This window comes from Penaeus monodon, chromosome 1, assembly GCF_015228065.2.
Source record: "Penaeus monodon isolate SGIC_2016 chromosome 1, NSTDA_Pmon_1, whole genome shotgun sequence".
Lineage (NCBI taxonomy): Eukaryota > Metazoa > Arthropoda > Malacostraca > Decapoda > Penaeidae > Penaeus > Penaeus monodon.
The window spans coordinates 14,263,741-14,279,596 of NC_051386.1; the positions used below are offsets into that span (position 1 = coordinate 14,263,741).

At 40.9% G+C, this 15,856-nt stretch overlaps 1 protein-coding gene across 1 annotated transcript in view; it reads left to right on the forward strand.

The window, feature by feature from the left end:
- The window catches only part of LOC119576065 (neurexin-1-like), a 78,176-nt gene extending 62,825 nt beyond the window's left edge, over window positions 1-15,351 (forward strand). Inside the window, 12 exon segments of the mRNA XM_037923598.1 lie at window positions 1-151; window positions 680-922; window positions 1,927-2,088; window positions 2,453-2,572; window positions 2,768-2,946; window positions 3,231-3,402; window positions 5,813-5,872; window positions 9,367-9,458; window positions 9,990-10,148; window positions 12,110-12,230; window positions 13,425-13,622; window positions 14,513-15,351. The exon segment at window positions 1-151 is cut by the window's left edge and continues 21 nt beyond it. Coding sequence (XP_037779526.1) covers window positions 1-151; window positions 680-922; window positions 1,927-2,088; window positions 2,453-2,572; window positions 2,768-2,946; window positions 3,231-3,402; window positions 5,813-5,872; window positions 9,367-9,458; window positions 9,990-10,148; window positions 12,110-12,230; window positions 13,425-13,622; window positions 14,513-15,150 — 2,295 coding nt within the window. The 3' untranslated portion in view covers window positions 15,151-15,351.
- Window positions 15,352-15,856: the final 505 nt, after the last annotated feature.

A 15,856-nucleotide genomic window follows, 5' to 3' on the forward strand; every position in this document is an offset into this window, starting at 1 on the left:
GGCGCCCGCATCATCCACCACCCCGTGACCTTCAAGTCTCGCTCGGCCTTCGTCGCCCTTCCTCAGCTCAAGGCCTACTCCTCCACCAACATCTATTTTCAATTCAAGACCCTGCAGCCCAATGGACTCATCATGTTCAATGGCGGCAAAGGTATGTTACTGGTTTGGGGTTTCTCCTTTTTCCTTCTTGTTTTGGTTTTCTTGTTCTTCTTTTTGTCTGTCTTATTCTGCTTGTTCTTCTGCCACTGATTTTGTTTCTTTATTTACTTATTCGTTTTCTTCTGCTTCTGCATTTTTTCAGTTTTTTTTGTTTTTTTTTTCTTCATCTATTCGTCTTTGTTTTCTTCTTTATTTTTTTCTGTATGTGTTTGTTTGTTTTTGTTTTATATGTTTGTTTGTTTGTTTGTATGCATGAGAGAGAGAGAGCGAGAGAGAGAGAGAGAGAATACGTGTGTGTGTTTTAAAAAGTACTGAGGAGACAAAACCATTACTTCACAATGTCTCGATTTTCTATTAAATTCTGTACACCGGTTACTCCTCTCCTTCTACCTTTATCCCTCCCCTTTCCATCTCCTATTAACAACATATACAGCACTACCTCCGTACCAAAAGTCATTACTCCTTCTTCCTTCTCCCTCCAACTGAAACTCACCTTCCTACCTCCTCCTTCTCCTCCCAGGCCACGACTTCCTGGCCATCGAGCTCGTCAACGGCCACATCCACCTGATCTTCAACCTGGGCGACCGGCCGGTTCGACTAAGAGACAACAACAAGATGGCTCTCAATGACAACAAGTGGCACGCCGTGACAGTGAGCCGCCCCTCGAAACGACAGCACACGCTCATGGTCGACGATAACACCGCGAAGGTTATCAGCGGAGGAAGCAACGGTAACCTGGATCTCCAAGACTTCCTCTACCTAGGTATGAAAGGAGGGACTCGTGTTGTTGTTTTTTATCATTGCAGGTCTGTTCTTTGTCATTCACGCTTGATACATTTCGTGTCCGTGGCCTATTAAGGTTTTGGAGTTTGATGTATCCCCATTTCTCCCATACCCTCATTTTGGTTTATCCCTTATGAACGCTCGCCCAAATCTCTCCTTCTCTCTCCCCATACGTTGACCCAAATATCTTCCTCTCTTTCCCCAAACGTTCACCCACGTTTCTCTCTCTCCAAATGCTCACCCAAATCTCTCCTTTCTCCCCAAACGTTTACGAAAACCTCTTGTTCTCTCTTTACAAACGTTGATCCACAACTCCTTTCCCCAAACGTTCATCTAAATCTCGCCTTCTCTCTCCCCCAGCGTTTACTAAACCCTCTCCTCTGTTCACAAACGTTCACCCAAATCTTAACATCTCTTTCCCTAAAACCTTCACCCAAATCTCTCCTTCTCTCTTCACAAACGTCCACCGAAATCTCTCCTTCTCCCTCCACAAACGTTCACCCAAGGCTCTCCTTCTCTTTCTCTGAACGTTTACCACAAATTCTCCTTCACTCAGCCTAAACGCTCACCCAAATCTTTCTTTTTTCTCCTCAAACGTTCGCCCAAACCTTTCCTCTCTATATAAACGCTCACTTAAATCTCTCTTTCTTTCTCCATAAACGTTCACCAAAACCTCTCCTTTCTCCGGAAACGTTCACCTAAATCTTTCTTTCTCTCTGCACAAACGTTCTCCAAAAGCTCTCCCTTTCGCCAAACGTTCACCAAAATCTCTTCCGAACGTTCACAAAAGTTCCCCCCTCTCTTCCTGAAATGCTCACCACAATATCTCCCCAAACATTGATTCAAATCTCCCCATCTCTCTCCCCATCCGTTCACCAAAATCCTTCCCGAAACGTTCACCAAACTATCACCCCAAACGTTGACTCAACCTCTCCTTCTCTCTCCCCCAAACGTTGAGCTTAATCTCTTCCTGTCTCTCCCCAGGCGGCCTTCCTCCTGAGATGTACACGAGCCTCCCTCGCCACGTGGAGTCTCGCACGGGCTTCGAAGGCTGTATCGCGTCCCTTGACCTCAACGGCGAAGCTCCTGACCCGGCGGGCAAGGACGTCCCTCTGATCTCGAGCCCCGTCTTCCCAGGCTGTGATGGTGCGTCGAAGACCACAGACTTCTTTTTATTCTATCAATTTTGGTCCTATTTTCATGGTCTTGTTTTTTTTCCTCATTTTTATGTATTCGTTTGTTTGTGTTTTGGTTGCTCACTAGGGAGAGTTCATATACTTTCCTATGGTTTTAATCATTAACATTTTTTCTAGTCGACTTATTTTTCACGCTTTCCATTGTCTGTGTATGTTCACTAGGAGGAATGCGTAGCTATGTGTAAAGGAAAAAAAAAAACATCATAAGAATTTCTTGAATAAGCACATATATAACGAATTTAAATGTATTTCCTATTGATTTTTTATATTTGGCTCCCTTGAATATCTTTTTTTTCGCTCTCTCTTCATCCCAGGACCAAGTACAAAGTGTCACCGGAATGCATGTGCAAACGGCGGGACGTGCGTGCAACAATGGAACTCTTATTCATGCAACTGCGACATGACTTCCTTCACTGGTCCCACTTGCTCTGATGGTGAGATATTTCCCCATGTCTTGTTTCCTTAATAACTGAATAATAATGATTCTGATAATAAATAATTATTTTTTTTTCTTCGAGGGTATGATGATATACGTTACTATGAGAGTAAACAATCAGATATTTAATGATGAAAAGCCGAGGAGGAAAATGAAAATTCCAGTTCTTCCTGAACGCCCTTACCGCCTCCAGAATCCACGGCGTATGAGTTCGGCGGCGGCGCTGGCATCATGACCTTCCAGTACCCCGAGGGCAGATGGCCTGACACCCGCCGTGACCTGCTGGCGCTTGGCTTCATGACCTCGCAGGAGGATGCGGTCATGCTGAGGCTGGACTCGGCCAATTCGAATGACTACATGGAGCTGGAGATCGTAAGATTAGAATTTCTAAAGTGCATATGAACAGTTATTCAACCCCTGGAGCTTGTGCAATACGAATCATTTGGCAATCAGTTGATAGGCATGCTGTAAATACTTTAGTAATACTTATAAAAGAAAATTTCTCAGAAAATGCAGCACTTCATTTCATCTTCCCCAAAAGGATGATATCCACAAACCTACCCTTCAGAATAAACGAACACAATTTCCTTCCATTCCCTATATAATACCGTTTTCCTTCTCACTCATCCCCTCCAAAAATAACACTCATCTTCCAGGTCGACGGCAACATCTTCATGGTCTACAACATGGGCACGGAGGACCACCCCATTGGCGAGGTCATGGCGAAGGTCAACGACGGCATCTATCACGTGGTCCGCTTCATCAGGTCAGGCTCCAACGCCACGGTGCAGATCGACGACTATGAAGTTCGTTCTAAGAATCCCAAAGGTGAGTTTTCGGCGGTCTAGGGTTTGTTGCTTTTTTGTAACGAGATAAAGGGCACATTTTTTATTTTTAGTTCTCATGGGTTTCTAGGAATGGATACGAGCATTGTAATATTTTGCTCTTCTCAGGGTATTTGAGTGTAAATGCAATGCTTTCTTTTTTCTCAAGGGATACGAATATATCTGCATTGCTTCATTCTATTCACTGGAGCTGGACATATATATATGCAATGCTTTTCATGTATCTGAGTACGAACATTTTTGCATTTTTATTTTGCATCTATTTGTCCTTTTCATTGGATACGAGCATAAATGTATTTTTTTATTTCCCTGGGATTACCAGCATATGTGCTCTGTTTTATCATTCTCATTTTATAAGATATCTTTGCGTCATTTCATTCTTCTCAAGGAATACGGGCATAAATGCATTATTATCGTTTCGAGGGAATACAAGCATATGCAAATTTTGTATCATCAATTCCTGTGATTGTATTTTACATGCTTATATTTGCCGACTTAGATGTAGGGAATGTTTGCATAATAACTGCATTTTATGTGAAAGACAAAAACAAAACAACAAGAACCATAATATGGACAAGATTACTTTATGAATCAACGAGTATTTCACATTATAAAAGGCGCAAAATAGTCATATAGCAATGTTGATCTCTGATTTTTCAACGAAGAAAATATCACAATTTTTATATCACGATTACAGTGATTAATATCACTTAAATAATAAGATAACTCTAATTTTGAGTAAAAGGTAGTAGAACAACATACTTTATATATAATCAAACCAAAACAATAATTAAAAAATATACAAGTTAAAAAAGAAAAGAAGAAAAAATATGTGCGTGTGTTTGTGTGTGTGTGTGTGTGTGTGTGTGTGTGTGTGTGTGTGTGTGTGTGTGTGTGATGACGATGGTAAATAACGCTGACCATATCAGTAGCAGTTATGAAAAAACAATGGAAATATTTTGTTAAAAACAATAATGATATTGGCTACTGATAGACATTTCAGAGTGTTGAATGTTAAGATATAAAATTTATCATACATACAAAATGCATTTTATCATGCCATGCAACGTGAGATAGACGTTGCAAAATGTAACAGAGGATCCAGTAATTTCGCCAATGCCTCGTCTCATATTCAGGGAATTATTTATCGTTATAGAATATTGGTTACTGTCACTTCCTTTGGTTTAGTGAGTGTATTTTTTTTCTTTTATGAGTAACGGTTGTAATTAGTGAAATGACCAGAATGATAATTACAAATATAAATGAAAATTATCTGATGAGTACATGGTGATATCGAAATTTTAAGAACGGAAGTATATGATAATGATAGAATTATATAATACAGACAAAAACAATGATAATAATAGTAATAACAGTAATATAATAACAGTGATAATAGTACAGTAATGATGATGATTATGAAAATGAAATAATAATTGTAATGTTAATAATCATAGCCATGATAAAATAACAAGAAGGATAATGATAATAAAAATAACAACGATTGTGGATTGTAATGAGAAATGTATACAGTATAACTCAGAAATAGTAATCCCTCATTTTTGTAATATATTTCTAATCTATTCTACAACTATATCGTGTAGAGCTTTTTGTGTCCACCATCTGATGTCCATCCGTTTGTATTGTATTGTTTTTGTATTGTGAAATATATCCTCGCGGTGTATGTATATGATGCAAACTGTGGATGTCTCAATGTGTGTAAAAAAAACGCTTACATCTGTGAATGAGACATGGAAAAGATCAACATTTTTGGCATTCTGGAAACCATAGGAAAGGGGTAATAGTTTATTTTCTGTTTATTATGAAATTGTCTTTATTCTATGGAATTCATATTACTATTATTTACTGGGTGATTTTATTCCTTATATACTTTCGTAGGTTCACGAAAGTTATGCACGTAGGTTCACGTGTATAACTGTAGAACATAGAAAAAAAGCGATGGTCTTCCTTTTTTTTTAGAACTTTAATCAATTTTAAGCTCCATTTTGATTTCAAACTAACACCCACTCTAACTATCATGCTTCAGTTTCGGAAGGAGGTATTCTATTTTTTATTAATGACCTTTTAGGCTAAGCATTTAGACTGATTTTTGGTATGCCTTTTTTATCCAATCTGCTCCATTTACATAACTGACATTTTGACAACAGTTTCCAATGTGCCATTGCATTTGGAGGATACCTTTAGTGTGTGTATAATACCAAAGGACCAACCCTAAGGATGGGGCTTGCTCTTTGCATTATGATTCTTGAACTAAATATCTTCCGACTACCAAGGGATACTCACGCCCATCACCCACGGACGGGGATTGAACATCTTGGCTACCTAACCATCGTAGGACGTTTACAAAACTGTTTGACCTCATTTCCTTGCAGAGAATGTTGAGCTTTCTGACCTCAAAGTGTTGAAGAAACTCAGGTCTCGGATCTGGCATGGTGAGAACTGCCTCTGCTCCACTCCGATGCAAACAGTTTCCGATTGTTCTGTTCCCGAGGCATTGGGCCTTTCGTAGCTTCTAATGGTACTTCACTGAGGTAGTCTCAGCTGGCAGGACGTGTCTCCTTTAACCAGAACGATAACGATAACAGAGACGCCTATTAACAAGTAAAAAATGAAACTTTTATCAGTACTTTCGTCCCCTCTCACCAGCTGAGTCTAACGCAGTGTGTATATACGGCACGCACTACGCTGTTTTGCACAATGAATCCTCGTCACCATCTCTTGGCCTTTTGACAACACAGCTCGTCTTATGTCGACACTTTTTGTCTGTTATGATGTCAACACCATCGCTACAGTCTGTCAGCACTTTATATATGCCTTTTCTTATCACTATCAATGGCCTTTGAAACGTTTCAGCACCTTTTGCCAACACTCCAAGAGCACATCCACTGTATTTCTAGTATATATCTATATATTACATCACCAGCATTGTTATGTGTCAACACTGTTCGTTCCGCAATATTTTCCCACAGCCCTTTTTGTTGTATTAGCTTTCATTTCAGTCAGTAGAGTTTTTTTCTGGTATGTTTTCCCAAACACTAAAAGCATTGATACTTTTAATTGTCCATAATTATCATTCTTTAAATTATTCCAAGTAATTAATATGATTATATGTATATTTTTCCACTCTCCGCGTGGGGATCAGTGTGTTACAGGTTCATAACTTCAGTGTGATTCTCCACTAAAGTTGCTACACATTTACATCTGTATATACTTGTTCACAGTCTAGTTTTCTCTCTTGTCTATTTACATCACACTTACCTAAGTTTACAACTGGGTTTATCAGCAAACTTTATTGATTTATTTGTTTACTTATTTTGGCAGTGTTTCTTTACAACTCACCATCCTACATATATTTTCGTTTTTTTTATGTGTCTCATTTCCCTTCTTTATTTCGTGTCCTTCGTTTACCATAGTATATCGTGATATCCTATTTCAATCCCTTTTCACCTCTTTATCAGTTTATTCATCACTTCTCATTCGACAATTAGTCTTTCAGATGATGTCTCGTTCCAGATTTGCATATTGTCTTCACCGTCTATATATATACATATATATATATATATATATATATATATATATATATATATATATATATATATATAAAACACACAACGTTATATCAAGACAACGTTTTCCAACCTCACAAGACAAATATATACCATTTTTTATTTACCCCATGTTATAACGAGGGGGAGGAAGAGGAGGAGAGGAAAGGAAGAGGGGAAGGGGAAGGATGAGAGGGTAATTTGTCCCCTCCCCCTACCCCTCAACCCTAACCCCTACCCAACCCACCCTATTCCTCCCCCTTTTCATACCCAAAGAGTCTGCATGCTTCAAGTCACGAGGCACCTACCTTCGTCCCGTGCTTGAGGACACACTCTCAACAGCCCATTGGGTCATTTGCCCCCCCCCCTCTCCCTCACTCTTCTCTTTCTCTCTCTCTCTCTCTCTCTCTCTCTCTCTCTCTCTCTCTCTCTCTCTCTCTCTCTCTCTCTCTCTCTCTCTCTCTCTCTCTCTCTCTCTCAAGTAGTGATTGTGAATGGGACTTCTCTGGCGGTGACTCCTGGAATAGGTTTCGGGTAAATCAGGTGTTTAGAGTAAATAACTAGATTCTACAAATGAGATAAGTATAGAATAAAGAAACACGATATCAAATATTTTTTTCATCCAGTGTTCCTTTTTCCAACCAACTTTTGTTAATAGAATGGTGAAATGATCTTACAAAATTATGATAACTGTATTTGGGATAATAAATGTAACACTGACGATAATAATGGTAGTACCGATAATGATAACAATGGTGATAATGAATACAACAATGATAATATTTGTAGATTGCCATTGTTATAATTATTGGCACTATTTAAGTGGCAGTAGTAGTAGCTGTAGCACTAATTACTGTCATCAGTATCATTATTTTCTATACTACCACTGTTTATTACGGAAACTTCCACAAATATTCCTTTGTCTAGCTAACACTAACAATAAAATAATAGATAAACAAAATAAAAAAGAAAACGAAATCTCTCCAAAGCCCCAAAGGAGAAGTTCCTCGTGCTTCGACCCCCCACCCCCCACCCCCATCCCCACGCACCGCTCTCCCTTAAGCATGGATTGGAATTTCCAGCACTGAAAACTATAAAATACCAAATATATATTGCACCAATTTGTTTTATTTACCGACTGACTTGTCTGTCTGAGGGAGGCAGAGAAAGCCACAGGAATATGGTCTTATTGCTCGTGGTTCGTCTCTTGAAAGGAGAAATAAAGGGTTTTTAGTAGGGAAGTATAAGCCGAAATTACTTGAGAATACAATACGTATTAAACGATAGGAAATACGTATTAAACGTATGCATATGCCAGTATATATACGTATATCAGGCTTGAAAGCATTAAAAAAAAAAAAAAAAAAAAAAAAAATATATATATATATATATATATATATATATATATATATATATATATATATATATATATATATATATATATATATATATATATGTCGGTCATACTGCGGTACATATATAATGCACTTTGAGTAAAGACTTCTTGTATATACAGGTTTTACTGGGTACGTGCATATGACAACTGTTTATCAAATATTTTCTTGAGTACCTTTCACCTGTTTGTCTCCGGAGAGATAACTGATTTAAAGAGCTAATTAGATTTTCTCAAGATTTTCGTTTTAACCATCTAGCATGAATGATAATCTTACTGACATTAAGTAAATATATAAGAAATATTAAGAACTCGAAATATGGCACATTGGCCCTTTGTACGGGCACTTTCCTCCCTCACACACTCTGGTCGCGCGAGGACTTGTGGTTTCGTCTGGCACCTGACTCTCGATGGCCGCCTCACTCGCCCTTGTCTTGGCACTGGAAAGGTTAAGGCATCAAGCTTTTTTCCGATTCAAGGTCGATCTTCACTGTAGGTCTTAGTTCTTTAGAGAGAGATTAGAAGGTTCACCTTGAAAACATTAGTTACCTTTTATTTCTTTTGATTTTTTACAAAATATTTTCATTTTTCTGTCCTTTCTGTCCTTTTTTTTAATCTTCGATTTTTATTACCTTGACTAGAGTCTTCCTATTGAGTCAAATCATATATCCAGCTTTAATGAGAATTATTGATTGGTATTTTACATAGAACGACCATTAATTAACTAATAAAATCACAATAGCCAAAATTAGAGAGAAGAGTAATTTGATTCCCCCATATGAACTTTTTTCCAGTAAGTTACGCGAGTTTTTTTTATATAGCAATTAAATATACACAATCCCTTGGTCCCTCAAACCTTAATTTAAGATGATTTGTTACTTAGAATCTTGAAAGGACGTACTCCTTCGAGGGGGAAAATATTGCCCAATTGTCCCACTCCTTAAAATTCTTCTGTACAAGTTCCTATATCGTCTGCTTGCTTCTGCAGGACACCAGCTCTCCGTCTTCAATGCGCAGTCCCGCCTTCAGATCGGTGGTCGAAGAGCGAGAAGGTCCACGGCCATCGAGAGGCCCTTCAGGGTAAGGCTTATTTTTTGTTTTATCGTCTTTTTTCATTCTTTCACTCTCTTTCTCTCAGTCATTCACTCACTCACTCACTTACTTTACCCCACTCTCTTTCTCTCTCTCTCTCTCTCTCTCTCTCTCTCTCTCTCTCTCTCTCTCTCTTTCTCTGTGTTTTCGGTAGGAAATGTCCTTTCATCTTTTTTTCGCCAAATTCCATTAAATGCTAAAATGAGGGTTTTGTATTATTTACACACACACACACACACAACACACACACACACACACACACTCACACTCACACTCACACTCACACTCACACACACACACACACACACACACACACACATACACACCCTCACTCACTCACCCATTCACACACGCGCACGCACACACACATACATCACATCGCACCAAAACTCTCCTAAAGGACTCCACCTCATCTGAACTCATCAAAAGCCACTCTGCCTCACCACAACCAACCACACTCATCGTGCCCCACTATACGTCATCCCCAGTCGACTTTATCTTCCCCCCGCTCTCACCCAGGGTATCATCTCCGGCCTGGTCCTGAACGGAGAGCGCCCCTTGGACCTGGCAGCCGAGAGGGATCCCAGGGTGAACGTCCGGGGAGATGTCCACCTCCTGCTGTCCGTCCCCAAGATCCTCCCGGTGCAGAGCAAGGACGAACTCAACTACTGGCAGAGGGTGAGATGAGGAGGCGGTTCCGTTTCGGTTGAAGGTTCGATCGGGTTCGAATCTGCCCGGCCTGGAATCAACTTGAAATTTTAAAGATTTCTAATGAAATTCAATCATGATGTTTATGTAATTAAGACTGATTGAGGAAGAATCTACTGGTAATGAAATCGATTTGGAAATTTGAGGTTTCTGAAATGATATATCTATTTTAAGGATTTAGGATTGGCGAACAAGGAGAAGTTCGCTTGTGTGTGAAGCTTCGATTAGGTTTGAATCAACTGGTTTTGGAATAGGTTCGACATTTTCGAGTTTTCAACTGAATCATGTCTTTAGAAGCCTTTTTAGGAGTTTAGATTATTCACCTGGTGCCAGAGAGTAGAAAAAACGTTTAGCTATTTCTTTAAGTTCAGTTAAATTCGGATTCATTTTCATAACTGAAGATTGAAGAATTGCAAATCTGTCGATGAATAGGATTCATGACTTTCAAGGTTTACAATTTTAGAATATGATGATATTTCTGAGGATTCAAAGGATTTTGCTTTTACATTTAAGATTTTTAAACAGGATTTCATTTTGGAATGGGATTATGTCTTTAGGAATTTAAGAGTTTAAAGACTAAGGTATAAATTACTGAATATTACAATTTGGGATTCGATCTTATGCATAAGATATCAGTTGCTGGGTTCGTACTAGAGAGTGAACACATCTTTTGTTTAAGTTTAAAAATAAAAGTCCTAGTGCAAACCGACGACAACCTCAATAACAGGAGTGAGAGATGCTAGTTTATTTAGAATCGGATAAGTGTTTGTGGGTAATTTGGGGCGGAGCATGTACGACGCAAACTACAGGCAAAGAGCGTGAGGAGTTGAGTGATTTCAGTTTAAAGAATTGATTTAGTTAGGTTTTGTGCTTGAGTTTGATAGGATTTGAAGAGGTAAGATGAGAAGTTAGGTATAAGGCCCCTTTTAGAAAATAAACTCTAATATGAGTTGGTTTAATGAGATTGGGTTAAGCCAAACTTTTATATTTATCTTATTACATTAAATTCGGTTATACTTCAGAAGCACCGTATTGATTTATCTAAAACCTTAAGACTTTTTTTCTTTATTAGATTATATCAAATCATCTATTAATAACGATATTAAAAATGAAATAAGGAAAGACAGCGAGAAAAACGCAAAATAATCTGTTTACTTATGTATATAACGCAGGTCTATGCATGGCATTGGTAAAGTGCAGTAACCCGCTGCAAGGTGTTTTTCGTCTAATTTTTATTATCATTATAACTTTTCATCAAATTCCCGCAATGTAATTTTACGTTTCAACCGCCCTTTCATATCTTTGATTATTAAAAACTATTCCCCTATGCAATGGTTCCTTTTTCTAAATAATTGGTTTCATTCCTTATTATTGGGTCTTCTTCATCATTGCTTTCATAGTCTTGGTTTCCTCACAGTTTCCCATTCTTTCTCATTACTTGGACTCGTTGTTTCCCCTCATTAGCCTCATGATTATCCCCACGCTCGTTCTTTCTCTTCTTTTCACCATCCGCATTCGTTGTTTCCTCTAATTATCCTCATTTTTATCGCCATGTTCACTCTATCCCATATTTCCTTATCTTCCACACTCGGTCTTTCCCCTAATTCCTCTCACTTCCACCCCCTCACACTCATTCTATCCAATTCCTTCTTACCTGCCGCATTCGTTCCTTTTATTATCCTCAATTTCATCATTATCCTCATTCTCATCCTCATTATCCTCACTTTCCTCCTCATTATCCGCAATTTCAGCCTCATTATTCTCATTTCCATCCTCATTCTCACTTTCCTCCTCATCCTCCCTTTCATCCTCATCCTCCCTTTCATCCTCATCCTCACTTTCCTCCCCATCCTCACTTTCCTCCCCATCCTCACTTTCCTCCCCATCCTCACTTTCATTCTCATCATCCTCACTTTCCTCCTCATTTCCAGACTCCGCCGCTTCCGGGACCGAAACCAGGAGACGGTGACGATCTGGTTTTCAGCGGCGCCGGGTCGGGCTGTGACATGGATGATGAGGACGAGTGCATTCCGGTGTTCGATACGGGTTCAGGTAAGATACTGGGGGGAAGGGAGAGGAGGAGGGGGAGGGGGAAGGGGGATGGTGCATTCCGGTGTTCGATACGGGTTCAGGTAAGATACTGGGGGGAGGGGAGAGGAGGAGGGGGAGGGGGAAAGGGAGGGAGGAAGGAGGAAAATGGAAGGGGAGAAGAGGGGAAGGAAGGGGAGGAGGGGAGAGGACGAGGAGGAAGGGGAAGAAGAAGGAGGGATGGGGAGGAGAGGGAAGGGTGCATTCCGGAGTTGGGGAAAGGGGAAGGGGTGGAAGAGGGGAGGAAGAGAGAAAGAGAAAGGAGGAGAGAGGGAAGGGGAGGAGGGAATGGAGGAGGAGGAGGAGGGGTAGCGAAGGGAAGAGTGGAAGAGGGAAGAGGAAGGGGAAAGGGAAGGGAAGAGGAAAGGGAGAAGAAATGAGGAAGAGAAGTGTAGAAGAGGAAAGAGAGGTGGGAAGGGAAGGGTGGAGGAAAAGAAGTAGGTGGAAGGAAAAGAGAGGCAGGAAAGAAAAGAGAGGAGGAAAGAAGAGGAGGATGGGGGAAGGAAGGAAGAAGAGAAGAAGAGAATGGAATAGGAGAGGAGATAGAAGAGGGAGAGGAAGGGTAGAAGGAAAGAAAAGAAATGAAAGAGGGGGTGGAAAGGAAGAGGAGAGAGGGGAAGGGAGAAGGAATGGGATAGGAGGAAAAGGAGTGAGTGATAAAATGGGAAGACAGACAGAGGTTGTGGGAGGAAGCGAAAGGGTTTGGGGGAAGGGATGAAGGGACGGGAGAAGAGGGAAAGGAAAGGGTGGAGGAGAGAGGAAGGGAGAGGAAAGAGGGGAATAGGTAAAGTAAAGTGGTTGATGGGAGAAGGGAAAGGAAGGGAAATGGGGGATATTTACATCTGGGTTAATACCAGACTCGGAAATCACCAGACACAGATAGATGGATAAGTGACTGTTGATATCCATAGGTAGACAGATAGTTAAATCGATAGATGGATATAAGTATGAGTGGTTGTGTCTGTGTGTGCGTGGGTGCGTGCGTGTGTGTGTGTGTGATGTGTGCGTGTGTGTGTGTGTATGTGTGCGTGTGTGTGTGGTGTGTGAGAGAGAGAGAGAGAGAGAGAGAGAGAGAGAGAGAGAGAGAGAGAGAGAGAGAAACACATCACCCCCATCACCATCACCACTTTTAACCTCAATCCCTCTTCCCTCTTGCAGGAGACGACCTTATCACGCCCGTGTACATCCCGCCCACCATGACAACCGTGACTAAACCGCCCCCGCGCCACTACATCCCTGACATAAACGTGGGCGTGGGATCGAGGCCTTGTGACGACGAGGAGGACTGTTATAACGGAGGTTCTGGCTCAGGAGAGTTTAACACTGACGACGGAGTTCTCACCGACGTGGAAAACGGTAAGTGGGTAGGGGGGGGGGACTTGAATAAAACAGTGAGACAAAGAGGAAGAGCAATGAAGAGAAGATTTAGAGGGGAGAATTGTGGTTGGACGGTCATCGGGTAAGGAGACTTGTGTAAAACAATGAGACAAAAAGGAAGGGGCATAAGGGGAACATTTAGAAGAAATAATTGTGGGAGAGCTATAGTTAAAACTGACTGGAGAACAGTAGATGGGAATGGGGCACTTGAATAAAACAACGAGTGAGAAAGAGAGGAGGTAGAATAAGGGGAAAAGTTAAAAGAAATAATTCTGGGAGATTGATAGGCAAAACCGACGTAAGGGAGAAGGGAGGACTTGAATAAATCCATGAGTAAAACAAAGAGGAAGAACGGAAATATTTAGATGAAAGAATGTAGAAGAGAGATAGGTAAAATGATAATAAATTACCGAAGGAGAAAAAGAAGGAGGGACATAAAAAGTTCTCCCGCCGATATGGAGAGCGGTAGTTGAGGCGCCGAAAGTTGTCGCTTAATATATAAATAAACACAAATGCTACAGGTATAGTTGTCGTTTCTTCTTTCTTTTCCTCTTTCTTTCTGTTTAAACGGGAAGGAATATAAAAAAATGGAGATTGAGATAGAATTCCTCACCAATAAGAAAGACGGTGAGTGGGTGGCAGGTGCGGAATTAAGGAATTTAAATAAAAGTGGGAATGCTTCACTGGCGCCATGGAGAACGATAAGGGAAGGAGGATCAGAATTAACTTGTCAGAGTCAAAACTACGTACGTCAGGAAATTGATGGGTTCATTAATAAACAGTAAGTCCAAGAAGCTCTCTCTTTATCGGTAATCCCTACTTGACCCCAGCCCTGAGAGCCAAGCCCCTAAGGCCCTTCCCTCCCGCAGGCGACGACGTGGAGCTGGAGAACCCAGCGACGAACCAGCCGCTCCTGCAGCCGGAGATCATCCACTCGGAGGAGCGGGAGTCCTCGCGGGCGGGCGGCAAGAAGGACCCCGGCTCAGGGCCCACCACCACCCGCTCCTTCTTCGCCGTCACCGAGAGCACCACGACGAGCACCACGACGCCCACGCCCAGGACGAGGCCCCGCCCGCGCCCGACCACCGCGGCCCCGCCGTTCCCCTCCATCGGGCCTCAGGTGCCGATCGACTACGAGGATAGCGACACTGACTACGGCCATGGGTACGATTCGTTCGAGGAGACCCCGGGCATCTCGGGCGACCCGACGAAGGTGCGGACGCCCAACGCCAAAGACCAGATCCACAGCGACGCGTCCGGAGGCATCGCCCTCGTCATCAGCATCATCGCGGGCGCCCTCATCATCGTCATCCTCATCATCCTGCTCATCCTCAAGTTCAAGGGGCGCCGCGACGGGACGTACAAGGTGGACGAGACCAAGAACTACGAGGGCATCCCCACGGTGCCCACGCCCATGGTCAACGGCCAGGGCAACGGCAACATCAAGCCCGGCGACCGCAGGCCCGTCAAGAAACAGAGTAAGGATGTGAAAGAATGGTACGTGTGAAACTTAGAAATTTATATCGAATTATTATATCATGTAAAATCACAAAATTACGACTGTGATCTCCATTCTTTTGCAATACCTCTACAATAATAAGGATAAACATTCCTTCATTCCGTGTCTGCTATTAGTTCATGACTAAATGGGTTAGCGAATCCAAAATCGATTCAAAAGACAAACAAAATATATATATATATATATATATATATATATATATATATATATATATATATATATATATATATATATATATACATACATACAAAAAAAGATATATATATAAATATATATATATATATATATATATATATATATATATATAATTAACAAAAAGAGAAGTGAGAGGAAAAAACGATGTTTTGTACATGCAGAATACTGTAAGTTTGAAATTCAAATTTTAAATTGTCATTCAACACACTTCATTTGTAGCTTAGGTTAGGTTACATCATGTTTCGAAAATCAGTGCCCTTGAATGTCGCTGCTTATTTGAAAAAAAAAAATCGACTTTTTTGTATTGATTAGCCAGTGGAGGTGCGTAGTTTAGTGACGATGAGAATGATGAGAAGTAGCGTAAGTCCTGTGAGCATGAGTTGACCTGTTTTGTCAAGAGTGAGCGAGGATGAGCTTAACCCACTCCTCCATAACCCCCCACCCCCTTTTAGTTTCTGGTTCCCGTTTTCTTTTCACTTTAACACGTGCAGTCGTGGTC